At 41.2% G+C, this 26,608-nt stretch overlaps 1 protein-coding gene across 4 annotated transcripts in view; it reads left to right on the top strand.

The window, feature by feature from the left end:
* Nucleotides 1-414: 414 nt before the first annotated feature.
* Nucleotides 415-26,608, top strand: part of LOC143510001 (BOLA class I histocompatibility antigen, alpha chain BL3-7-like) — a 133,398-nt gene continuing 107,204 nt past the window's right edge. Inside the window, exons 1-10 of one of the 4 annotated variants that reach the window (XM_076998950.1) lie at nt 415-615; nt 3,883-4,125; nt 4,407-4,673; nt 5,408-5,683; nt 5,792-5,896; nt 6,531-6,563; nt 6,648-6,704; nt 8,018-8,047; nt 8,138-8,191; nt 10,427-11,341. In XM_076998950.1, the coding sequence (XP_076855065.1) occupies nt 525-615; nt 3,883-4,125; nt 4,407-4,673; nt 5,408-5,683; nt 5,792-5,896; nt 6,531-6,563; nt 6,648-6,704; nt 8,018-8,047; nt 8,138-8,191; nt 10,427-10,695 (1,425 nt within the window). In that variant the 5' untranslated portion in view covers nt 415-524 and the 3' untranslated portion in view covers nt 10,696-11,341. Of the gene's footprint in view, nt 616-3,633; nt 4,126-4,406; nt 4,674-5,407; nt 5,684-5,791; nt 5,897-6,530; nt 6,564-6,647; nt 6,705-8,017; nt 8,048-8,137; nt 8,192-8,378; nt 11,342-26,608 lie in introns of those variants that run through there. The other 3 variants (XM_076998953.1, XM_076998951.1, XM_076998949.1) reach the window with 3 other exon arrangements.

Here is a 26,608-nt window from a genome sequence, read left to right on the forward strand (position 1 = left end):
GACATATTTTAAACTTTGATTAAAAATGTCTAAAGTCATGGCTCTTCTAATGTTTTTATTCAGCTACTTTCGTGCAAGAATGGCATATACTTCTGTTTAAAGAGCTTCTCCGTGCAGTTTCCGCCTTCTTTTGGCAGATCTGTTAAGATGATTGGCTGCAGTAAAAAATGATTGACAGCTAACTCTGGCTGATAATTGGCTTAATAAAAATTGATTGACAACAAAAGTCTAGTATCTGATTGGCTGCAGTCGAAAATGATTGACACATGCTCCGCACTTTACCCACGCCCACCGGGGCTCCAGCCTGCATCATTACCCTTCTCGCGCCTTGTGATCCAGCACATGAATACTGAAATCTCATTGGACAGAATTGGACTCCTTTATTTAAACGTAAACGGTTGCGTCTTTATAAAAAGGACGAGAGTCACAAAGGTTATAACGAGTAGGAAGTGATATTCGTGGAACGTAACGTTTTAAGAAGTAATAGATGCAAACTTTTTTATTAATGTTTCTATCAAGATTTTATGGTTGAAGTCTGCTTTTCGATGGATCACATTAACAGGATCATGAAAGCCTTATTATCCATCGCGTTTAGTTTTCACCAGGTATCAGCTGGTAAGTTGGAACGGAGCTGTATAATCTGTGTAGACATGCAGAATCGAGTCATTGTTTAAAAAATATTAATTATATAAAAAATATAATATTATTCATAATTTATTGCTCAATTCCAGAATGTAAAACCTGCATTTTATATCTTTGACATGTTATTGTGAACGTACTAAAGTCACTGCGACAATGTCAAAGGCACCGTCTAAAATTTACCTTAACAAGGATGCAAGTGGCGGTCGCAGAATCCACAGAGCACTGTAATTTGTAGTGGTCTAAATTATATTTTATTAGATTAGGATGCATTTAATGTAATATAACTTGTTTTATGCTCTTATGATGGACCTCTTAAAAGCCATTGATTTAGAAAAAAAACTGACCAATATAAATTGGTGCAAGGTATAAATACCAATTTATAAGTTCTGTACATCATGAACTTTATGTAATACAACTTGTTTTTGTGGTCTTATGTGCGCAGTGCTCTGTGGACTCGGCGACTGCCACTGTTTGTAGACGGTGCCTTTGACGTTGTCTCCGTGACTTTAGTACATTCGAAATAACATGTCAATTGTTTAAAATACGTCTATTCCTGAAGTAAACAAAGTTGTAGGTGTTTGTTCTGTTCTGGCCTGAAATAAGAATTTGCATATTTTGGTACTTTTGCTGATACTGTCTTAAAGCTATAGAAGAAAGAATTCTGAATATGCAATTCTTTCTTTACGTCGTTTTAACGACATAAGATCTTGTAATATATTTTTTTAAATTCTTGACAGCAATACGCTTCCTTTTTATTAAACCTTGTGTAATAAATTCTGAAATATATACCATTAAAAAAAATGTATAATGAATTTGAAGGCAGCTTTCGTCACAGATGTTTTGGTCAGCGTGTTAAAGTGCGCCATCTACAGGCGCTTTAAAATAACTGCGCCATGATTTAAGGAAGAGCGGAAGATTAAGACCATATGCCAACTTCATCATCGTTTTTATGCTTTTGTGTTTTGCAAATGGAGACATTCTTTACATAGCATGCATTAATTGGCTACCAGTGTGGTCAAACATTTGGGTAAATTACATTAATACAGTGAACCATTTTTCATAGCCTACTGCAGGGATGGGCAACTTCCATGATAAAGAGGGCCAAAATTTTTTCAGCACTATTATTGGAGGGCCACATGACCACGCACTTCAAATAATTGGATATGAAAGACACTACAAATTATTCTCAATAAGAACACATTTAAAATGAATTCAGATCTGTATGTTTATTGCACCAACATACATCTATTTTCTGCATATAAATGCATTAACAGGTCCTTAATAAGCAACAAAGACAAAACATTTGCTTAATAAAAAGGAATTTGAACTCCTTCATATCAATGAACTGTAACGCGTAGCGCGCTGCGGAGCGAGGAGGCGGACACAAACGCTGAGAAGAGCGAGATTTAATAAGGGGAATTCCATAGGCGAAGTCGTTTGTACAGGCACGGGTCAAAACGGGAGAGCCGTCCAAGTGGTCAACAGGACAGGCAGGAGTTGTAACAGGAGAGCCATTCACAACGGAGAAACACAACGGAGACGGAAAATACCAGAACAGCGATGACAGATAATCCACAAAACCGAACAAACCGCAAATAACCGATAACGGGCGAAACACAGAGATACAAGTACACAGGACTAAACTAGACACAACTGAACACAATGATGACACGGGCGTGGCAGACAGAGGGAAACCAGCGCAACAGACACGCAGGGCGGGATAACCGGGCAAGGAACAACACCGACACGGGAGAGGGGGGCGTAGCCCTACGTGACAAGAACAAAAAAGTCCTGCTCTATCGGTTTTTTTTCTTTTAATTATTAAATTATTATTGATCTATTTGCGGGCCGCACGGAGTGAGGACGAGGGCCGTGTGCGGCCCGCGGGCCGCCAGTTGCCCATCCCTGGCCTACTGTATGTATTGCTTCATTCTATTTTTTTCTCCACCAGTCTAGTGTGATCTATCAGGGTACTATCACTAAAATTATGTTTAGTTATGTTAATTAGTTAATTATGTTACAGTCCACATGTTAACCATAACACGTTCTACCTCAGTTAGGGTGTTGGCACTGAGAAACAGCAAAACGTCCTCCCCAAGTTAGTTCCCTTTCAGAGGCAAAATCATTGAAGCTCCTCTGTCGTGCTCATTTCTTTGAAAACTAGTGGAAACATGTACAATGATTGGTCCATTTCAGTTTTGATATCAATTTAAATTTATGAAATGGAATATTTAAGAGTCAAATGGTTAAATTATTGTCTGTAGACAATTTTAAAGAGAACCACTTTGCGAGTAATGAGCAAGCGCTCCACAATTTACTGGTTGGGCAGAGCTGGGCTGCAGTTAGAATTGAATGCACTTGTCACAATACAGGGCCCCCCTGCCAGTTGCCTCCATCCACAGCTGCAGTATTTCATGTTGTCCTGTTGTTGCATTGTGTAAGTCCCTCAGGTCGGCGGGGCTTATTAGGATTCCTGACACCTGAGAGTGGTTTGTCTATATGCTTTGTCTTTGTACCAGTTCACTGCTGGTTATTGCATCCTTAATTTGGATTATGTTATGTTTTTTTGTGTTGTGCACTTTCTTCATTAAATCCCCCCTTTTCCCTGACACTAGCATGATGGCTTCCTTTTTATTTTGCACTCCTCACCCACCACAGTGCTGCTTATACAGTCTCAGCATTATAAAGGAAGAAATTAGCCTGTTCTTTTTGTCTTCAAATAACCTATAATAATAATAAGTTCAGCTAGAAGTCAGACATTATTTTTCTGGAGGCACTTGAGTTGATGAAGTTCAAAAGTTGCATGTTTGTCAGAAACAAATGATAGCCTGATTAGTCTCACCTGTTCCTCCTAGCCACACCCACTTCCCAGCTATTCATATACACCTGCGCTTCACTTCCTAGTTGCGAAGTATTGCCAACAATGTTGCGTACCGAGCGTTATCTCTGCCTGTTGATTATCCTGTGCACCGACCTCTGCCTGTTCCCTAGACCACGCCTTCTGCCTCGACCTCAGATACCTCGCGTACTCTGCCATCACGTTACGACCTTGGACCGGATTGACTACTCCTACGTAGCTGCACGAGCTAACCCTCATTCATCCATCACCAACTCGTGCATCACTGTTGTATCAATCTTTCAAAATAAAAGCATTGTGCCTCTGCACATTGTGCTTCCATTTCCTTGTTTCTTGTTCCATCACAGTGTTTTAATAAGAATGATTGTTTTTTCTCTCTACAGCAACTCACACTCTACATTACATCTACACTGCAGTCATTACAGGAAAAAATTCCCCAGAGCTCTCTGCTGTTGGTTTGGTGGATGGAGACCAGTTTATGTATTATGACAGCAACATCAGTAAGTATATTCCAAAGACAGAGTGGATAAAGAAGATTGATGATCATGATTTATACTGGATTAAGCAGAGAACTCATGAGATCTTCCAAGATAATCTGAGAGAGGACTACATCAGCCCTATCAAAGGTGAGGATGAACACACTCAAAATGCAGCACAGTGAAACTTAACGACGTAGATAATTAGAGTATTGTAGTGACTTTCTATAGATTTAGGCATGCAGGTATCATGCATTCTGTGGCGTCTGTAGTGTACAGCTATAAATTTAGCTTCTACCAAATGCGTCTGGTAGAAGCTAAATTTTTTAAATGTTTAATTTTTTTTCATTAATCACATTTATAAATGTACTAATTGGGTCATCAAGAAAACATGCAAAACTATCCTGATAAAAAAGTGTTTGTATCTGCAGGGGTTCACAGAGTGCAGGTGATGTATGGTTGTGAGCTGGATGATGATGCAACCAAGAGAGGATACATACAGTACGGTTATGATGGAGAAGATTACATCAGTCTGGATATGAACACAAAAACCTGGACTGCATCTAATGATAAAGCTCTTTTTACCAAACTCAAGTGGGATTTAAATGGTGTAGAAAATGTATACTACCTGGAGAACACCTGTATCGAGAGGTTACAGAAGTATGTGTCTAATGGCAGAGACACTCTGGAGAGGAAAGGTAGAGTGTGATGTACTGTTAGTGGAACTGCACCTGCTGTTCACACACACTGTATTCCCCCTCATCACTGTAACCCTGCTGTTCACACACACTGTATTCCCTCTCATCACTGTAACCCTGCTGTTCACACACACTGTATTCCCTCTCATCACTGTAACCCTGCTGTTCACACACACTGTATTCCCCCTCATCACTGTAACCCTGCTGTTCACACACACTGTATTCCCCCTCATCACTGTAACCCTGCTGTGTTCACACACACACTGTATTCCCCCTCATCACTGTAACCCTGCTGTTCACACACACTGTATTCCCCCTCATCACTGTAACCCTGCTGTTCACACACACTGTATTCCCTCTCATCACTGTAACCCTGCTGTTCACACACTGTATTCCCCCTCATCACTGTAACCCTGCTGTTCACACACACTGTATTCCCCCTCATCACTGTAACCCTGCTGTGTTCACACACACACACTGTATTCCCCCTCATCACTGTAACCCTGCTGTTCACACACACTGTATTCCCCCTCATCACTGTAACCCTGCTGTGTTCACACACACACTGTATTCCCCCTCATCACTGTAACCCTGCTGTTCACACACACTGTATTCCCCCTCATCACTGTAACCCTGCTGTTCAGCCTATAGAAATAATCTTTGTTTTTGTATCTTCTCATTTGTCATCTCTCTCTCTCTCTCTCTCTCTCTCTCTCTCTCTCTCTCTCTCTCAGTTCCTCCTGAGGTGTCTGTGTATCAGAAGGGCTCTTCTTCAGCAGTGTGTCATGCTACAGGTTTCTTTCCCAAAGCAGTAATGATCTCTTGGCAGAAGGACGGAGAGGACCTGCATGAGAATGTGGAGCTCACAGAGACGTTACCCAACCATGATGGATCCTTCCAGAAGAGAAGCATTCTGACAGTCTCACCTGAGGAGCTGAAGAATCATAAATACACCTGTGTAGTTCAGCACAGTGGACTGGAGAGAGATGTTGTGACACCATTCTATCCAGGTATGACTGTTCATTTCTACAGGGTAAAAGCTGCATATGTTCATTTTGAAATTATTCATGGTGCAACAGTTGGAGGATTTACAGTGGTGTAACACCATAACATTTCAGGTGGAGGGTCAGTTGGTGTCATTGTTGGTGTAGTTGTGTCTGTTCTCCTCCTGGTCCTCATTGGCTGTGTTGGATTCTTCATCTGGAGGAAGAAGAAGAAGAATGGTGAGAGATGAAGGAGACACGTGTGACGTCCTTACAGCTTCACACTCATGTGGATTTAAGGAGGATTCTGTATATATTTCATACGTGAAATAGAAAAGTTAGAACACACATTGGTTAAAAATCTGATATTGTGTCTTTGGATACATGGCAACTTATACACCAACATAAATGTATGTGGGCAGCACGCACATGAACACTGGTACACGTGGATGTGATCAGGCATAAACAGATGCTTGAGGTAGTCAGGGGCTGTACCATGACAGTCATCTGTGCCTTCTGCTATTACCTATTACAAAGGCAGCTATTACCTTTTTTAGTGGAGAACATAGCCAGAAGTCAGTGAGAGATTAATGTGATGAGAAATAGGGATAGTGATATCAGGGAGACACCGCTTCAGAAGTGGGGTTGTTGAAGGATCAAGTTGACATGATGAGGGTTTGGACTTGGAGATAATTACAGCAATATTGTCAGAGGAAGCCAGAGAGAAATTCGAGAAGGTAACACTACACAAGTGATCATAGTCCATTTCCAATTATCAGATTTTCATTTTATCTTTGTTCATTTTTTTATCTGTCCTACTACATATATTCTACACAGTTCTTGCAGTAATCCTATATCTGTCATGTGTTTTTAGACTTTAAACCTGTTTCAGCAGACTCTAATACATGTAAGTGATACAGAAGAAACTACTGGATAATTTATTTGTGGTGTTGAGTTCCTTTCATCGTGAATCTGAGTCTTTTTTCTGCAGCCTCTGCGGGAAAGTCATCAATCACCATCTCCTCTGAAACACTGGAAAATTCAAAGAGTATGTGTTTTTTTATGTTAAATACCCATCTAAGAGTTACTAATGTAAAAGACCTGTGTAATAGTTACTCATGTAAAAGACCGTAAGAGTTACTAATGTAAAAGACCCGTCTAAGAGTTACTCATATTGTGACGCTGGGACAGAGGCGGCCGAAGGCGAGGGTTGCAACACATGATCTTTATTCTCCATGAATAAGCAAACAAAAGAGAGACTGCAAAGCAGTCAGCTTAGCAACTTCCAAATAACGGTAAGTATATGCAGCAGAGGTGAAGAGAGGTCCAGCGACAAGCTTCCAGTGAGGCAATGTGCAGCACTGGACCGAACGACCTGTGGGAAATAAAAAGGTGCACAACCTAATGGGGAACAGGTGTTAGTACTCTGGTGAGCGGGATGGTAGAAGTGGTTTGGTGCTCGGGGGCATGTGTTGTGAAGTAGTGCGAGAGGCTACACGCGCTTTGCACCTTTAGGAGAGTCAGTTGTATTCAAAAGGTTTGCAAGACTGGACATTTTAATGAATGACTTTTCCTTTACTTACTGGCTGGAGTGAAATGAAACTCCTGTAATTGGGTCAGGTTTTTTCTTTCCTTTTCATTTATACCAAAAATGAGTCTATTCACTCTTTAAAGCTCCCATCCCTTCCAGTATCAGCCTGGCTAGTTCAACAAGTCTCTCAATCCTGGACCTGGTCCAGAAACTGTCAGGAAGTTCTTACAATATTCTCACCAGATTTGTCATGTTGATAAGAATAGAAGTGTATGTAAAATATTTGATTAATAAACAGATTAATAAAGTCACTAGTGACAGCTGTGGAAGTTCTTCAGTCTTTTATCCAGTCCTGACCACATCTGACACCCAGTAACATGGTGTGTCGCATAATGCCAGGTATAGTGTATTCTGGCCAATAGGTGGCACCAGCATGAACATTACCTGAACAGTGTTGTTAAGTACATCAGTCAGTACATGAAGATTGAATGACTTTCACCACTAGGAAGCGATATAAAAGGCATGGCTTGTACACAACAGCACACACTCAGACTTGTACACTAACCTCCACTAAGCTTGACAAACCTTGCCTGGTCATCTGTTTCATTTTAAACTGGTTAACCCATTCACATCATAAACAGGGTTTCTCATCACAGAAATGTGCAAAAAACGTAAGAGTAATGTAAAATAAATAATGCAGCTGAATCTTAGGTACTGTTTGTCCACTTTTCCTCAGGGTTTTCTTACTCTTTAATAGACCTGCAAGTCCATAATGTAGTTTATATATTTTACACATTTCTTAAATAATTCCATATCCATGTTCTTTTTAGGCTCGAATCTTTCAAGAACTTCCAGTGAATGTAAGTGATAGAGTGAAAACTAATGGATAATTTATTTGTATTGTTCAGTTCCCTTCATTAATCTGCTTTAACTCTGAATCTGTTTTACAGCCTCCACCAGCTCAGATGACTCTGTCACCAGCAGATCAACGCTGATTAAAAAGAGTAAGTGTTTTTGGTTTTGGTTTTGAAGTACCTTATCCATGAAACATGAATAATTTGAATGAATAAATAAATGCTTGAATAATATGAACAAATCACACAACTATCAAGCTGTCTACATAAGCCAGATCCAAAAATAAATCTTAGATCACCCAAACAATTATTCTGTGTTTCCCCTTTTTATAAACAGGACAGAAAAATATGTAATGGAAAAATTCAGAAGAGACATCTACAATCTCCGCCTTCCTTACTGTTTGGACGCTTCTAAGCTTAGTACAGGGTTCCCACGGGTCCTTGAAATCCTGGAAAGTTTGTGAATCTGAAAAAATAAGTTCAAGGCCCTGGAAAGTTTTTGAAAACAGGCACAAAAGACAGCCGTCCTTGAAGGTCCTTGAATATTTTGGGCGGTTTCAATTTCACATGGATGAAGACCACAGTCAAGGAATAATAGGGCACAGTTGGTAGGAAGTCAATATTTACAAAAGATTGCTATGAAAAAGATTGTCATAATGTTTTAAATTTCTCATCCTTTGTTGAAAAATGTGATCTGATATGATAGTTGTTATAAAGATTTTAAGAAAGTCTGCAAAGTGATAATAGCATTAATTCAATTAATCAAAAATGTCATTTTATATTCAGAGTTGACTGTTTCGATGCCCATGTTAAAAGTGAATGACTAACTTAGTTGACTTCAAGTGTAATAACCAGATTATCACTGATGGTAGGAGACAAAAGATGTAATAGAGATTCTTTCAAGAAATATCCTAATACATATTATAAAACCACAATGGCTTGTCAAATGGCCCATATCTTCTAAAGTAAAAGAGATTCATTTCAAAACAATAAATAAGGTAATAAATAAGATATATCCTGTAGCCATGTTTCTTGAAAGAAGATTTAAACTTTATGTGGATTCATGTACCTTTTGTAAGTCAGAAGATGAATTGCAGGAGCATTTGTTTTCTCATGTCAACATTCACAAAGTTTTAGCATGGACACTAGAAACTCGATTAATCTCAAACTTAACATTCTTTTCATACCATTTTACTTTATGCGGAAAACTTAAGTTCGGATTTCTCTGATGCCATAAATGTAGTCGTACTTTTAGCAAAATACCACATTCACTACAGTAAGTGGAGTGGTTAAAAGCCTTCTTTTCTCTTTATGAATGAATTAAATTCATATTACTCTTCATTAAGTAGATAAAAAAACTTGGAAAATACTAGAATCATCTCACACCAGATTTCTCTAGAAATCTATAGTTCTAATCTCATATGGCTTTGCTCCTCTGTTTTATGTATGTACTGTATGTGTATATGCACATGTGTATTATTGTTATTACTATTTGTCTACTGTCAACGTATCATTATTTTGCCAGCACAAGTTCATTTAAAATTATATTGATTCTACAGGGCCTATGCTGACTTTTACTTTGCAAAAGTTTGGTCATTCTCCTGTAGAGAAATTTTTGTTTGTTTGTTCAGCACCGAAAGCTGGTGTTTCCTGTATGTAGTTAACGTACACTACCGTTCAAAAGTTTGGGGTCACCTAGACAATTTTGTGTTTTCCCTGAAATCTCATACTTTTATCAGGGTTCCCACGGGTCCTTGAAATCCTTGAAAGTTTGTGAATCTGAAAAAATAAGTTCAAGGCCCTGGAAAGTTTTTGAAAACAGGCATAAAAGACAGCCGTCCTTGAAGGTCCTTGAATATTTTGGGGGGTTTGAAATTTTACATGGATGAAGAGCGCAGTCAAGGAATAATAGGGCACAATTGGTAGGAAGTCAATATTTACAAAAGATTGCTATGAAAAGGATTGTCATAATGTTTTAAATTTCTCATCCTTTGTTGAAAAATATGATCTGATATAGGGGCTATCATGGCCTGGTGGTTAGGGAACTGGTCTTGTGACCGGAGGTTCGTGGGTTCGATCCCTAGACCTGAGGCCATGACTGAGGTGTGCCCCTGAGCAAGGCTCTTAACCCTCAACTGCTCACTTGTATAAAAAATGAGATAAAAATGTAAGTTGCTCTAGATAAGGGTGTCTGCCAAATGCCATATGTCAGGAATAGCAGATAACATAATCATGTTCACCTGTCTCACCACCACGCCCACATTCCGGGCATACTTAAGCACCCAGACTTCACTTCCTGGTTGCGAAGTATTGCCTCATGTCGTTGCATACCAAGCCGTCATTCCTGATTGTCTCTCTGTGTGCCGAACTCTGCTTGTCCCCTAGACCACGTCTCCTGCCTGATCCTTGGTTACCTCCCGGACTCTGCCCTCGCCTCTCGACCCTGGACCGCACTGACCACCGCTCCCACGCTACTGCTCTGCACCTGCCATACGTCACTTTGCTCATCGTGTGGCTTGTTGTACAGAGTTATTCAAATAAAGAACGTGTTATTCCGCATCAGGATCCCTCTCAGCGTGTTCTATACGTTACACCATAAATGTAAATCTGATTTGATAGTTGTTATAAAGATTTTAAGAAAGTCTGCAAAGTGATTCCTTTAGCATTAATTCAATTAATCAAAAATGTCATTTTATATTCAGAGTTGACTCTTTCGATGCCCATGTTAAAAGTGAATGACTAACTTAGTTGACTTCAAGTGTAATAACAAGATTATCACTGATGCTATGAGACAAAAGATGTAATAGAGATTCTTTCAAGAAACATCCTAATACAAATTATAAAACCACAATGGCTTGTCAAATGGCCCATATCTTCTAAAGTAAAAGAGACTCATTTCAAAATAATAAATAAGATATATCCTGTAGCCATGTTTCTTGAAAGAAGATTTAAACTTTATGTGGATTCATGATGAATTCCAGGAGCATTTGTTTTTTCATGTCAACATTCACAAAGTTTTTGCATGGACACTAGAAACTCGATTAATCTCAAACTTAACATTCTTTTCATACCATTTTACTTTATGCGGAAAACTTAAGTTTGAATTTATCTGATGCCATAAATGTAGTCGTACTTTTAGCAAAATACCACAGTAAGTTGAGTGGTTAAAAGCCTTATTTTCTCTTTATGAATGAATGAATTAATAATCATTAAGTAGATTAAAAAACTTGGAAAATGCTAGAATCATCTCACACCAGATTTCTCTAGAAATCTATAGGTCTAATCTCATTATATGGCTTTGCTCCTCTGTTTTATGTATGTACTGAATGTGTATATGCATATGTGTATTATTGTTATTATTTGTCTACTGTCAATGTGTCATTATTTTGCCAGCAATTCATTTAAAATTATATTGATTCTACAGGGCCTATGCTGACTTTTACTTTGCAAAAGTTTGGTCATTCTTCTGTGGAGAAATTTGTTTGTTTGTTCAGCACCGAAAGCTAGTGTTTCCTGTATGTAGTTAACGTATGTGTAGCCGCTTTACGTGAATGTCACCTTCTCACAGGTCTGCTAAATTGCCAGTCATGTTGAGTGTGAATTAAGTTTTCAATTAATCAGCGCTTAATGTCATGCACAGAACACATCAGGATGCATGGCTTGAAATGGCATTCGGTCTTTTGAATTTGCATTGAATTAACATCGTTTTTTGACAACATATTCTATGGAAAAGATTCCGTGCCAATTCGAAATGTAATCACTACTAGGCAAAAATGGAAATGCAATCCACAAAATGCATTGCTTTTCCATACAAACATGCAGAATACGTGCCACAATGAAATGCAAAATCACTATTACATTACGTTTCAATGCACTTTATCTCTTTATTGAAAAACAATACACAATAATTACCATTCAAACCCAAAACGCTGAATTTATGCCAGAATTGAATATAATACAGCTCGAAATGTAATCACGGCACCGAGGTATTGCTTTTCACCGTACGGTATTTCTGACATAAATGTCTCCTTTAAATGTAATGATCACGAGATTGATTTAAACACTGATGTGATGAAAACATGCCACAATGAAAAGTAAAAGCTCCAGTGTGTGTGGATTTGTATTTAAAGAAAGAAACGCTGAATTCGTGCCAGAAGCCACCTTGAAATGCAATGACTGAACGTCATTGTATTCCACTGTGTGTCTCTGCGAAGCTGTGTTCGTGCCAGAATGAAATCTAATCACTGTCCAATAGGAACGCTCGCCTGGATGTGGGGCGGGGCTTAGACTCCAGTCAGAAGCAATCGCTCGTAGTTGGACTTGAAAGCAGCAGAAATGTCTTTTCACGACAGAATAAAAGAGGAAATAAACAGTCTAATTGGACAAATTGAGGCTGGTGCAGTTACAGACGACTACGTGCTTAACTTAATTAAGCTGAAGGTGCTGGACAATATTGAAAATGGACCTTGAAAGTGTCGTACATGTGCTTGAATTCCACCTTGTTAAGGTGGATGAACCCTGCAAACAGCGCTGAAGAGCGGAACGCGACCTCGACCCGTCACAGCGGAGCCCCCGCGATTGCTACCCGTATTTTCCAGATTATAAACCGCTACTTATTCCCTGTCGCTTTGAACCATGCGACTTGTAATGAGGTGTGGCTTTTCTGCAGATGTTCCTTCACCCGTCAGGGGTGGAACAGAAAGTTAATCAGGTGGTAGGACAAAGTTGTAAGTCATAGAAGAAAGTGCTCATTTTCATTTAACTCATGCAAGCAGCAGGCACGACGGAGAATTTTTTTCAAACGAACTTGTTGTGCCGAATTCCGACACCCCTCGTTTGCACACGCATAAAAACACTACAGATGATATTCCGGAGTTACAGTGATTTTAACTTAGTTCATTGAGCACTCTAGTTTTGTCCTAACTAGATATTTAGACATAATACTGCTGTAATACTGCAAAGTTGTGGTCAGAGGTGAACTTCGTATAGCCAGTGTGTATTTTATTTAAAATAATTAACACCCTTGAGCAGTGTCGTGCACACATAGACATCAGGTGGTGCTAAAGCACCACCAACTCTGCCCTTTATCAACGAAAGTGCCCTTTTGAAACTTCGTTTTTTAATAATAATTATTATTATTATCATAATCATCATCATTTTACTGAGGTCGGTTTGAAATGATCTTTTGAAAACCTGAGCGATTAAAAACAACGCCCTAAAATGAGCCACCACCTCGCACACACCCGACCTCTCTCTTCCTTTAACACCAGATGCGCTGCAGCTGCAGTTCAGTTCAGCGAGGTGAAGGAAGCGTCTTCAGCACAGCACGCACGGTCACAGATAGACTTCTTCTCCCGTGCCCCACCAGCCAGGTCACTTACACATCAAGTCAAATCTACCGTTTGCCCACACTGTACGATATTTTAAATCGTGTACTCAGCTCCAGCTCAAACTGTACGACTAAATCGCAGGGTTTAAAAGTTCACAGCTCACGATTCATATACTCACACTATACGAGCCGACGCTTTCATGCGATCTCACGAGGAGCGATTTGAATTTCAAACATGTTTGATATTCTTGCGACGCTGCGATTTCTGATCGGGAGTTGGTCGTGAGGTGTGAATCGCTCCTCGTATACGATGCACGACACGCGATTGAGCCGAAACTCGGCCCGATCGCAAAAATAGTCGCTCGGCTGAAAATAGGCCAAAGATCGCACAGTGTATACGCCCAGCTTAAGCCCAACGTGAAATCATTTTCTTGTGCTGTAAAATGTCTCATACAGCACCAAACTACTAAGCATTTTTAGCCGACTGGTCACCTGATAAACTAGTCGCTCTAGCCCAAATCAATGAAAGATAACGTGAGGACGACCACACACAAATAATTAAGTTAGAGTTTGCAAATCTATGTGTTAAGCTGAACGTTTTCTGTTGTATAGGTTTTGTTAGGCAACATAAATTAACACATTCGTTTGTGAAAGAAGAAACGGGAAGTTCCTCATTACCTGTGAAAAATGCCCATCTGCATTCGTGTAATGAAAACACTCAGTAGCCTATAACTCCTTCTCGTACTTTTTGGTCTTTTTACTGTCTTAATTGTAGGCCTATATTATAGATTTACTAATTGCAAAATATATGCAACAAGGCCTGCAGACAGTGGAGGGTAAACAGAAGTTAACTGAAGGACTGTATATATTGGATATGGATTTTATCAGTTGGTGGTGTGACTTTTTTTCCATTGAAAACTCACGTTTAGAGAATGTTACAAATAAAAGTCAAATTTCATTCAACATGTGTTTGTAATGTTTTAAATAATGAAGTGTTCCACGTGTGCTAAAAAGTGCACGTGGAAATGGTTCAGAGGGGCAAGGGGAGTTTTGAGGTTTGCCTGGCCTTACAGGCATACAGCAGGCCTCTGAGCTTGCCCCTCTGAACCATTTCACCTGTGCGCTTTACTCAATATGCCATGTTTCCTGTTGGATTTGAGGCATAAAGTGATGCTGGGCCAGGCCAAAGTCAGGTGTCTCATACATATAACTAGTTATGTATGATGCAATTGAGGTTTGCCTGGCCCAAGACCTTACAGGCATCCAGCATACCTCTGAGCTTGCCCCTCTGAACCATTTCACCTGTGCGCTTTACTCAATATGCCATGTTTCCTGTTAGATTTGAGGCATAAAATGATGTCAGGCCAGGCCAAAATGAGGTTTCTCTTACAAATAGTAACCGTTTACGTATGATGCATGTGTTGTTTGTCTGGCCCAACGCATTATAGGCATACAGCAGGCCTCTGAACTTGCCCCTCTGAATCATTTCAGTGCGCTTTCTGTGCGCTTACCTACTCAATATGCTGTTTCCAGATATATTTGAGGTATAAAATGGAGGATGGGTTCCCTTTTGAGTCTTGGTTCTCCCGAGGTTTCTTCCTATTCCCCACCATCATAGGGAGTTTTTCCTCGCCACTGTCGCCTTTGGCTTGCTCATTAGGGTTCTGGACCCATAGTATTGTTAACCTTTTAAATCCTGTAAAGCGCTTTGTGACAACGTGTTGTGAAAAGCGCTATACAAATAAACTTTGATTGATTGATTGATTGATGTTGGATCAGGCTAAAATCAGGTTCCTCTCTTAAGGAGTGACCTGTTCTTCATGATGCATTTGTTATTTCTCTGGTCCACCATCAATAAGGCCTTCAATAAGCTTCTGAACCTGATCATTTAAATCCGTTCACTTATATGCCCACTGCTCAATATGCCATGTTGTGTGCTGGTATTTCTTCTTCCAATTAATTTGTGTTCTAGATTAGCATTTCTGTGTTTTTAATTTTCAAATCTAAGAATGTTTCCTTACGTTAGAAATGCTGACGAATTCAATCATCATGTACAAATCGCATACAATTGGAACGACTTGAAATAGAAACCATTTTAAATAAGGAATGCTTTCATTATATTTTTATTTTTTTTCTACATTCACAAAATCAGTATCGGAAACAATAACCTCTTAAATGTATGCTCCTATGCTCGTTTGTTTAATCTATCTCTTTTAAAGAAAGCGCGCAGCAAACACTCATCGTGAACACAACCTTTTTGAATAAGGAACCAACTTCAGCCGCCGAATAAGGAGCTGCGAATAAGTAACCAAACGAATCTCAAACTGCGAAGATTGTGGAGTGTAGTGGAATGTAGTGGAGTTTTAGTGTACGATAATGTCAGGAATGTCACCTGATAGCCAGTAAGGACTCAGCTGTTCCTCATCACCACGCCCACATTCCAGGCATTCATATACACCGTCATCACAACACCTCGTCGCGAAGTATTGCCAACCATGTTGCATACCGAGCGTTATCATACCCTGCTGTTTCTCCTGTGTACCGACCTCTGCCTGTTCCCTCGACCCCGTCTTCTGCCTAGCCCTCAGGTACCGTACGGACTCTGCCTTCCCGTTACGACCCCGGACCGGATAGACCACTCTCAACAAACGGCATTAGATCAACTCCGTTTATGCATTAACATCTCGCATTTTCTGGTTGTATCTATCTGCCAAATAAAGAGCACTGTGCTTTTGCATAAGGATCCCTCTCTGTCTCTTCCTAACGTTACAGATAAGCTCATCTCTGCAACGCGATCGCTCTTTCTCACGCTGTACGCACGTAAAAATTAAAGCGTATCTAAATCTAGGTTCACGCTTAAAAACGAAAGCTGCTTTACGACGGACATTTCAGTCTCTAAACCCATCGTTAAGCGGGGACTCATTGTACATTTAACTGAACTGATCAGTTTCTGAACGGTGCCTGTCAGTTCAGAGTTCATGCCTGTAAGATCTTTCGGCCGGTGTTGTGTTGATTTCGTTTATCCGCGCATAAAGACGCTACAGATCGTGATGCGATTTATGTTTCTATGCATAAATAAGAGCTAGACTTTAATTATCCATCACAGCAAACGGCACGGAATTATCTATGTCCAAAGCCACACTGGATCAAGGGTGTTAATTATTTTAAATAAAATACACACTGGCTATACGAAGGTCACCTCTGACCACGACTTTGCAGTATTATGTCTAAATATCTAGTTAGGACAAAACTAGAGTGCTCAATGAACTAAGTTAAAATCACTGTAACTCCGGACGTGTGCAAACGAGGGGCGGAATTCGGCACAACACGTTCGTTTGGAAAAAATTCTCCGTCGTGCCTGCTGCTTGCATGAGTTAAATGAAAATGAGCACTTTCTTCTTTGACTTACAACTTTGTCCTACCACCTGATTAACTTTCTGTTCCACCCCTGACGGGTGAAGGAACATCTGCAGAAAAGCCACACCTCATTATAAGTCGCATGGTTCAAAGTGTGAGGGAATAAGTAGCGGTTTATAATCTGGAAAATACGGGTAGCAATCACGGGGGCTCCGCTGTGGCGGGTCGAGGTCGCGTTCCGCTCTTCAGCGCTGTTTGCAGGGTTCATCCACCTTAACAAGGTGGAATTCAAGCACATGTACAACACTTTCAAGGTCCGTTTTCAATATTGTCCAGCACCTTCAGCTTAATTAAGTTAAGCACGTAGTCGTCTGTAACTGCACCAGCCTCAATTTGTCCAATTAGACTGTTTATTTCCTCTTTTATTCTGTCGTGAAAAGACATTTCTGCTGCTTTCAAGTCCAACTATGAGCGATTGCTTCTGACTGGAGTCTAAGCCCCGCCCCAAATTCAGGCGAGCGTTCCTATTGGACAGTGATTAGATTTCATTCTGGCACGAACACAGCTTCGCAGAGACACACAGTGGAATACAATGACGTTCAGTCGATTGCATTTCAAGGTGGCTTCTGGCACGAATTCAGCGTTTCTTTCTTTAAATACAAATCCACACACACTGGAGCTTTTACTTTTCATTGTGGCATGTTTTCATCACATCAGTGTTTAAATCAATCTCGTGATCATTACATTTAAAGGAGACATTTATGTCAGAAATACCGTACGGTGAAAAGAAATACCTCGGTGCCGTGATTACATTTCGAGCTGTATTATATTCAATTCTGGCACAAATTCAGCGTTTTGGTTTTGAATGGTAATTATTGTGTATTGGTTTTCAATAAAGAGAAAAAGTGCATTGAAACGTAATGTAATAGTGCTTTTGCATTTCATTGTGGCACGTATTCTGCATGTTTGAATGGAAAAGCAATGCATTTTGTGGATTGCATTTCCATTTTTGCCTAGTACCGATTACATTTCGAATAGGCACGGAATCATCTCCATATATTCAGGGGTAACAGTAGGTAAATGGTGCCAGGTGCAGTCCTTGAATTTGAGGAAGTTGGTCCTGGAAAGTCATTGAAAGGTCCTTGAATTTGATGTTAACCAAGGTGTGGGAACCCTGTTTTATTTATCTAATGAGTTGCAAAATGAATAGAAATATAGTCCAGACATTGACAAGGTAGAAATAGTTTTTTTTTATTTGAAATAATTTTCTTAACAATAATTAACTTTAAACTTTGCTTTCATCAAAGAATGCAGCAATTACAGCATTGCAAACCTTTGGCATTATAGCTGTTAATTTGCTGAGGTAATCTGGAGAAATTTCACCTCATGCTTCCAGAAGCTGCTCCAACAAGTTTGATTGGGTTGATAGGCACTTTTTTCGTACCATACGGTCAAGCTGCTCCCACAACAGTTCAATGGGGTTGAGATCTGGTGACCGCGCTGGCCACTCCATTACCGATAAAACACCGGCTGCCAACTTCTTCTCTAAATAGTTTGTGCATAATTTGGAGGTGTGCTTTGGGTCATTGTCCTGTTGCAGGATGAAATTGGCTCCAATCAAGCGCTGTCCACAGGGTATGCCACGGTGTTGCAAAATGGCGCGATAGTCTTCCTTATTCAAAATCCCTTTTACCTTGTACAAATCTCCCACTTTACCAGCACCAAAGCAACCCCAGACCATCACATTACCTCCACCATGTTTGACAGATGGTGTCAGGCACTCATCCAGCATCTTTTCAGTTGTTCTGCGTCTCACAAATGTTTGTCTGTGTGATCCAAACACCTCAAACTTTGATTCGTCTGTCCATAACACTTTTTTTCCAATCTTCCTCTGTCCCATGTCTGTGTTCTTTTGCCCATATTAATCTTTTTCTTTTATTAGCCAGTCTCAGATATGGCTTTTTCTTTGCCACTCTGCCTTGAAGGCCAGCATCCCGGAGTCGCCTCTTCACTGTAGACGTTGACACTGGCGTTTTGCGGGTACTATTTAATGAAGCTGCCAGTTGAGGACCTGTGAGGCGTTGATTTCTCAAACTGGAGACTCTAATGTACTTGTCTTCTTGCTCAGTTGTGCAGCGGGGCCTTCCACTTCTCCTTCTACTCTGGTTAGAGCCTGTCTGTGCTCTCCTCTGAAGGGAGTAGTACACACCATTGTAGGAAATCTTCAGTTTCTTGGCAATGTCTCACATGGAATAGCCTGCATTTCTCAGAACAAGAATAGACTGTCGAGTTTCAATTGAAAGTTGACTTTTTCTGGCCATTTTGTGAGTTTAATCGAACCAACAATTATAATGCTCCAGATTCTCAACTAGCTTAAAGGAAGGTCAGTTTTATAGCTTCTCTAATCAGCAAAACTGTTTTCAGGTGTGCTAACCTACTTGCACAAGGGTTTTCAAGGGTTTTCTAAATATCCAATAGCCTCCTTACAGAGTTAGCAAACACAATGGCTGTTTCTCAATTCAGGTGCTGCAGCCCACGAAGTGCGCATTTGTAGGCCGGTTACGTCACTGCGCCGCGACGAGGCTGTCCCAATTCGTGGGCTCCTTCTTATGCGGCCGACGAATGTAGCCTTCAAAACCCCGAAAACGAAGGATGCATCTGAGTATCCTTCGCGTCCCACCATATCCCAGGATTCATTGCTCTATGAACAATAAACAGGCGGAGTCTAGTGTACGGGCCGAAGAATTCGTTTTTAAATGTCGGTATTTTTTAAATATGGACATTTATACTGCAATGAGATGCTAAATAACATGCCAGTTATTAATGATATTGCAGGTAAACATGTGCTTTGAGTATTTACTAAACGTTTATACGTAAAAGTAACGTAAAAGTAACGTTTATAAAAATACATTGAATTTTGTTATGAAGTTATACTTCCCGTCAAACGTGAATACATGTTCAACGCATTTTCTTTTAGGCATTTGTGGGTGATGTGATATTTGTCAGACAGCTCGCTAACACGTATGTAACGTATGAAACGGGGCAGAGCGTGGTCACGCAAACATACGTCTTGCGAAGACTAGACTGTTTCATTTAACAGCCGTGAGATGCAGCCTACCCTGCCTTCGAAGTGTGTGGCCACCGTGGGCTGCGGTCTACGCGGTCTACGTAGGCTGCAGCCCCTGAATTGAGAAACAGCCAATGTACTATTAGAACACTGGAGTGATGGTTGTTGGAAATGGGTCTCCATACATCTATGTAGATATTGCATTAAAAACCAGATGTTTACAGCTAGAATAGTCATTTACCACATTAATAATGTATAGAGTGTATTTTTGATGCATTTAATGTTGGCTAAATTGAAAAAAAAACTGCTTTTCTTTCAAAAATAAGAAAATTTCTAAGGGACCCCAAACTTTTGAACGGTAGTGTATGTGTAGCCGCTTTACGTGAATGTCACCTTCTCGCAGGTCAACTGCTAAATTGCCAGTCATGTTGAGTGTGAATTAAGTTTTTGTTTAATCAGCGCTTAATGTCATGCACAGAACATTTCAGGATGCATGTCTTGAAATGGCATACGGTCTTTTGAATTTGCATTGAATTAACATGGTTTTTTGACAACATATTCAGGGGTAACAGTAGGTAAATGCTGCCAGGTGCAGTCCTTGAATTTGAGGAAGTTGGTCCTGGAAAGTCATTGAAAGGTCCTTGAATTTGATGTTAACCAAGGTGTGGGAACCCTGCCCTTTCCACCTCAGGGAGCCAATCAGGACGGGACTAAAGCACGCTCAGCACAGAGCCATATAGTTTCTGGCTCTGCAGTACAGGCGAGTTTTTGGTCTTGATTTATGATCCCTAATGCCTGGTTCACATTGCACGACTTTTCAGTCGTCAGGTTTTTGTGCCGTTCGCACTACACTGGTTGTGCTGTAATCGCGAGTCTTTCAGTTGTTGTGGCTTTCACACTACATGACTGATCAGTGACGCGGGCTCACGAATTACACGAAAACGAAACTCTCGTGAAAACCAGCAACACCACATAAAGAATAAAACAATGTACATGTACTCCACATTTTCGTTATTATTATTATTTTAGTCCCATAGTCCCAAGTTGCCAGAATTATTTCATCTCTCCGTTGCAGTGAACATAGTTATAATCAATCGCACTATTTCTCCAGTGCTGTCACAATAACTTAAACAGTGTTGTAGTAAAGTTGTAAGAAAGGTGAGGATTTTGTGTGTTTGCTGGGTTACTGTTTTGAAAGCATTCTTGAAAGTTTTTTACATTCTCAGAGATATCTTCAGCGGTGCCGCGGTTCTCTCTCCGCGTTCACATTGGCTGTAGTTAGACGCTGCTGCCGACTCTCAGTCGCCGACTGGGCTAGATATTAAACATGCTAGATATTAAACACGCTAGATAGTAACTCGTCTGCGATGAGTCGGCGACCACTCGGCGAGCGTCTTTCAGCAGTTCACACTACACTGAGCGAGCGACGAGTGATCGCCGATTTGCCTCCGACCACAGTTTCTGTCGGCGATCTACAAAAAACAGTCGGCGACTGAAAAACCAGCCTAAAATCGTGTAGTGTGAACCGGGCATAAGGTGTAGTTTGAGACCTAGGCAAACTATAACGTAGAGGAAAAGAACTCATACGAAAGACAGACCAAATAATAAAAACGTACACTGAACACTCCAAACACAATATATGAACCCCAAAGGTATAGTCTGAGACTAGGGAAAGGCATGAAACGTAGACAACGGAAGCTTATACTAAGGACTTACCAAGGCATGAAAACATAAGGACCACTCGACTCAAACAAGGACAATCTATGAACCCACAATGTGTAGTATGGTGTGAGATTGCGGTCTTTAATATGAGAGCGCAAAGATAAGATTCAATCAAGCAAGTCAGACACACTGAGCACGCAAAATCAAGTGCGCGTTTCAGTTTTTTGCTCGCTTCTAAAATTTCTGCTCGTGTCATGATTACAAGTACGTTAAAGATCAAAGCTTGGTAGAGGATTACCTGCGGGTTCAGGTAATTATGCCGCGTCTGTGGCATTAACCACACTAAACAGGGACGCTGGGGGATTCTAGATAACATCACTCATCGAGGCATTACCGCTTTATAACTTTAAAAATACGACAGCACAAATGTTTATTTAAATAAACCCGCATTAACGAGCAGAAATGGTTTTCTGTTTCTGATCACACGAGACCCTTCACGGAGGTCGGCCGTTGTACCGCCGTAGTTTGAGGCACACAGTTGCTCTGCCACAGCGCTAAATTTGGCAATAACAGTCACATCAACGCCAGATAAGGCTGATATGTCTGCCACTTGATCGATTAACATTTCACACTAATGTAGTGTAAATTCACCATAAGGACTCGTCTGCTACCCTTTGAATTAATCTAATGAGCGCTTCTGTGACCATGTCTAAAAAAACTCGCCTGTACTGCTGCGCTGTAGTCCCGTCCTGATTGGCTGCCCGCTGTGGAAAGCTGTGGAACCTGATTGGCTGAATAAAGTGAAACCGTGGAATCTAATTTGACTATAATTTGACTATAGTGGAAGACCATGGAAATGAAAATGCAATCTGCTCGGATTGCACTTTCAAAATGCATTTTGACACAGTTTTAGCGCTGTTGGTATCGTAATGTTAGTGCAAACAGGAGAGGCGCTATTTCTCCATTAACGTTTGAATATTGACATCTTTTTAGCGTGGTGGTGAGGTTGAAAATTACGTTTCAAACGTGTTATCACGAAATGCAAAGCATATCAAGCGAATAGCATTTTAATTATAATTTTGATACAACCTTTGCATGATCACATGAACTTGATAATTCAAATCGGGAAAAAAATTTTCATTTCAATAAAGACACAAATAAAGCATCAAAATGTATGTGTAAATGAAATATGAATAGACGTCTATCACATTGCAAATGTAAATGGAATTATTGCATTTGAATTTGAATTTTGAGCTCAAAGTTGCTTGTATGAGTGGAACATGTAAATGCAAATACGTATTACATTTTCATTTGAATATTGACACCGAATAACTTCCATAGAAAAGTAGCGGTTTTCTTTGATCTTTGATTCCACCCTATCTTTCACTGCTCACATTACCTCTGTCATTAGAATTTCATTTTTTCACCTTCGTAATATTGCTAAAATCAGATCATCTCTTTCTCAGTCTGCTGCTGAGACTCTTATTCACGCTTTCATTTCCAGTCATCTTGACTACTGTAATTCACTCCTATCGGGTATCAGTTCTTCCTCCATCCATAAACTCCAGATAGTTTAGAACTCTGCTGCCCGTCTCCTCACCCACACTCGCGCACGTCACCACATCACCCCCGTCCTTCAAAGTCTCCACTGGCTCCCTGTCAAATACCGTATGCAGTTCAAACTCCTTCTTCTGACCTACAAAGCCCTTAACCATCTTGCACCTTCTTATTTATCTGATCTTCTTCTTCCCTATGAACCATCTCGCTCTCTCAGGTCTTCCTCTGCTGGACTACTCACAACCCCTACATTCCACCTCCAAGGTTTTGGTCACCGAGCTTTCTCTCAAATGGCACCTCGCCTCTGGAACTCCCTCCCTTCTTCAGTTAAACATTCTGCTTCTTTTTCCACCTTCAAAACAAACTTAAAAACATATTTCTTTGCACTGGCCTATAACACTCCCCTTACCTCCAATACCTCACTCTAAACCCCTATACTACCGTCGACTCCACATATACTGGTCTACTTTACTTTACTCTATCATCAGCTCCCAATATGTTACCATACTTCATGACCTCTTCCCATTTTCAGCTTTATTCTCATTGTCTGTTGCCTGTGCTTTTTTGTTTCCATCTGTCTGTTCTGCTACTCGTAAATGTAAGCGTCTTTGGGTTCTTGAAAAGCGCTATACAAAAATAAAGAATTATTATTATTATTATTAGTTTTCAAGCTAAAGTGGCGTCTGAACTGGTTCCATATTCTTAACAATGATATTTTCCAAATTAAGTGTAGAAACTTAAGGGGGTATGAATAAGGGAAGTTAATGAAGCAGGTCTAGAGGTGGAAGCCTCCAGATTTATCCACGATGGACAATGTGAAGATTTCTCCAATTGAATCCAGTATTGTAAGATTCTGAGGCTGGCTGCCCAGTAATAAAATTTTAAATTGGGCAAGGCCAAGCCTCGAAGAGATTTAGAGCAGGGCCCTGCCCAATCTAGCAGTCTTTTTGTTCCAAATAAATTGTGACACCATGCGTTAGTGTAATTTCAAAACAGTTCCTGTATCGATCATGTGACTTGCTGTTACGCACACCGACGTGGGGTTTGTTGTATCCCAACTGTGAAACATGGAGGTGGTAGTATCATGGTTTGGGCCTGATTTGCTGCATCTGGTCCAGGACAGCTTGCCATCAATGATGGAACAATGAATTCTGAATTATATCAGAGAATTCTAAAGGAAAATGTTAGGCCATCTGTCCATGAACTGAATCTCAAGAGAAGGTGGGTCATGTAGCAAGACAACGACCCTAAACACACAAGCCATTCTACCAAAGAATGGTTAAAGAAAAATACAGTTTTGGAATGGTCAAGTCAAAGTCCTGACTTTAATTCCATGTAAATGTAGAAGTGATGTAGGAATGGGTTACAGCTCCTCCAGGTCAGTGTGCAGGACAGATCAACAGTCACCGGAAACATTTAGTTGCAGTTATTGCTGCACAGGGGAGTCACACCAGGTACTGAAAGTAAAGGCTCACATTAGGACTTGTGTCAAAATCTGATGTTTTAGGTCATATTCTTACCGAAATACAGAAAATTCAAAAGGGTTCACAAACTTTCAAGTATCACTGTATACAAAAAAGAGCCATATACTAAAAACATCTGAAACTTCACAAGTCACCACTATAATCCAAAACTAATCACCATTATACTGTGCACATATAGACCTGTGTACATACAGTATGTATATGTAAGTCACTAAGAGTCATGCAATAAATCCAGTGGCAGTCCGTGAATCACATTGTCAGGCCTGCCTCCCTCCTGTCGGTCATGTCTTCCGTTTGTCTTTTATTTTGAAATTCCTCATTGTGTCTGACTTCTCTCCCCTGCCTTGTTTTCTGCCCCTCGTTATTGCTTTCTGCTGTGTCTTGTTGAGTCCCTTGGTTGGTTAGTGTATTTAAGTCTTGTGTGTAGTCTCTTGTGTTGTCGGTTATTGTAAGTACTTCTTGCTCGTATACCTGTTGGATTCTTGGTGTTCTCTGTTTGTATATTTAGCCTGTTTGTACTCTCTGTTCTTTGATGTTCTCTTTCAGTTGTACTTCAGATTGTGGTTTTTCTAGTTATATGCTTGTTAATGCCTTTCTTTTTCTGTAGTCATGTTCCCCCAGTTATGTTAGTGTTTGGTTCCAATGTTAGGTGTTGTTTGATGATTCTTGGTGTATGTTTTTTGTGTGCTTTGTGTATATGTATCATTAAACCTTTTGTTCAGTCCGCATCTGCGTTCAGCCCTCTGTCCTAGTTTTCACAGAATAACCGACCACACAATGAACGCAGCGGACAGTGGAGTGAGGCATGTTGCTTGCTTGCCTGCCTCCTCCCAAAGATGATGAGGACTTTCAGGTACAGCTGGACTATTTTCAGTCATGTTTCATTTTGGACACTGCAGGTAAACCTGTTGCAATGCCCTCTTTAACTGACTCCCCAGACATGTACGATGGAGAGGAGCGTAATGCTGATGCCTTTGTTCTACAATGTAGCCTGTATTTTCAGTTCCTGACATGCCCTATGCCACCGGAAAAGGCTCTGGTGCTCTTTATGAGGGCAAGACTACAGGGAAAGGCGCTTCAGTGGGCAAACCTCATCCTTGCGCACCGGACGGAGGAAGCCTGGACTGTGGAGGTTCTCCGGTGTTGCCCGCCAGCCCTACAGCATGTCTGAGACTGTAGGTGCTACTACACCTCTTCCTGGAGTGGTCTTCTCCACCAGTATGGTGGATTCTCCTAATACTTTTTGGGGGGGTGCTATGAGCCTATGCATCGGGCCCTCATGTCTCATCAGACCGACCCCATTGGCAATGTGGGGAGGAAGAGGGGACTGAGGGGCGGCGCAAGGGCATGTCCATGTTCCTCCCCAGATGCTCCAGCGGCCTCGGCGCCTCCTGACCCGCAGCCAGCGGCCTCGGCGCCTCCTGACCCGCAGCCAGCGGCCTCGGCGCCTCCTGACCCGCAGCCAGCGGCCTCGGCGCCTCCTGACCCGCAGCCAGCTGCCCAGGCCCAGGTGAGGCCTGCACCAGTCCCCGCGCCCCGGAGGGGCTCACTGCTTCCAGTCGCACAGGCCCAGGAGAGGCCTGCACCAGTCCCCGCGCCCCGGAGGGGCTCACTGCCTCCTGTCGCACAGGCCCAGGAGAGGCCTGCACCAGTCCCCGCGCCCCGGAGGGGCTCACTGCCTCCTGTCGCACAGGCCCAGGAGAGGCCTGCACCAGTCCCCGCTGCCCGCCAGCCCGTCACCGTCCATCCTGTTCCCCCAGTGACTGTGTTGCCCACTTGTGGTCATGAACTTGATGTATTGTCTGCTTCTCCCCCTGGTGTATACCCATTTTTGCCTTGTTCTGTGCCCGGTTTTGTTCTGTTCCCTGTCTCTGTACGTGATACCGTCATTGTTAATGTGCCCATACTCATTACTGTATCTGGTGGTGGTGTTTCTGTCCCTGTACCCATGTTTGTTCCTAGAGTTGTCACCCATTTTGTTCCTGTTCATGTGTCTGTAGTTTTGAATATATTTGCCTCTGTCTCCCTCGTTCCTTGTCCACAGTACTGTTCCCCGTCCGGATCCTGCTTCCCCGGTGTCTTGCCCTGTCCAGTCCCCAGAGGTCCCGTTT

Source organism: Brachyhypopomus gauderio, chromosome 3 (genome assembly GCF_052324685.1).
Source record: "Brachyhypopomus gauderio isolate BG-103 chromosome 3, BGAUD_0.2, whole genome shotgun sequence".
NCBI lineage: Eukaryota > Metazoa > Chordata > Actinopteri > Gymnotiformes > Hypopomidae > Brachyhypopomus > Brachyhypopomus gauderio.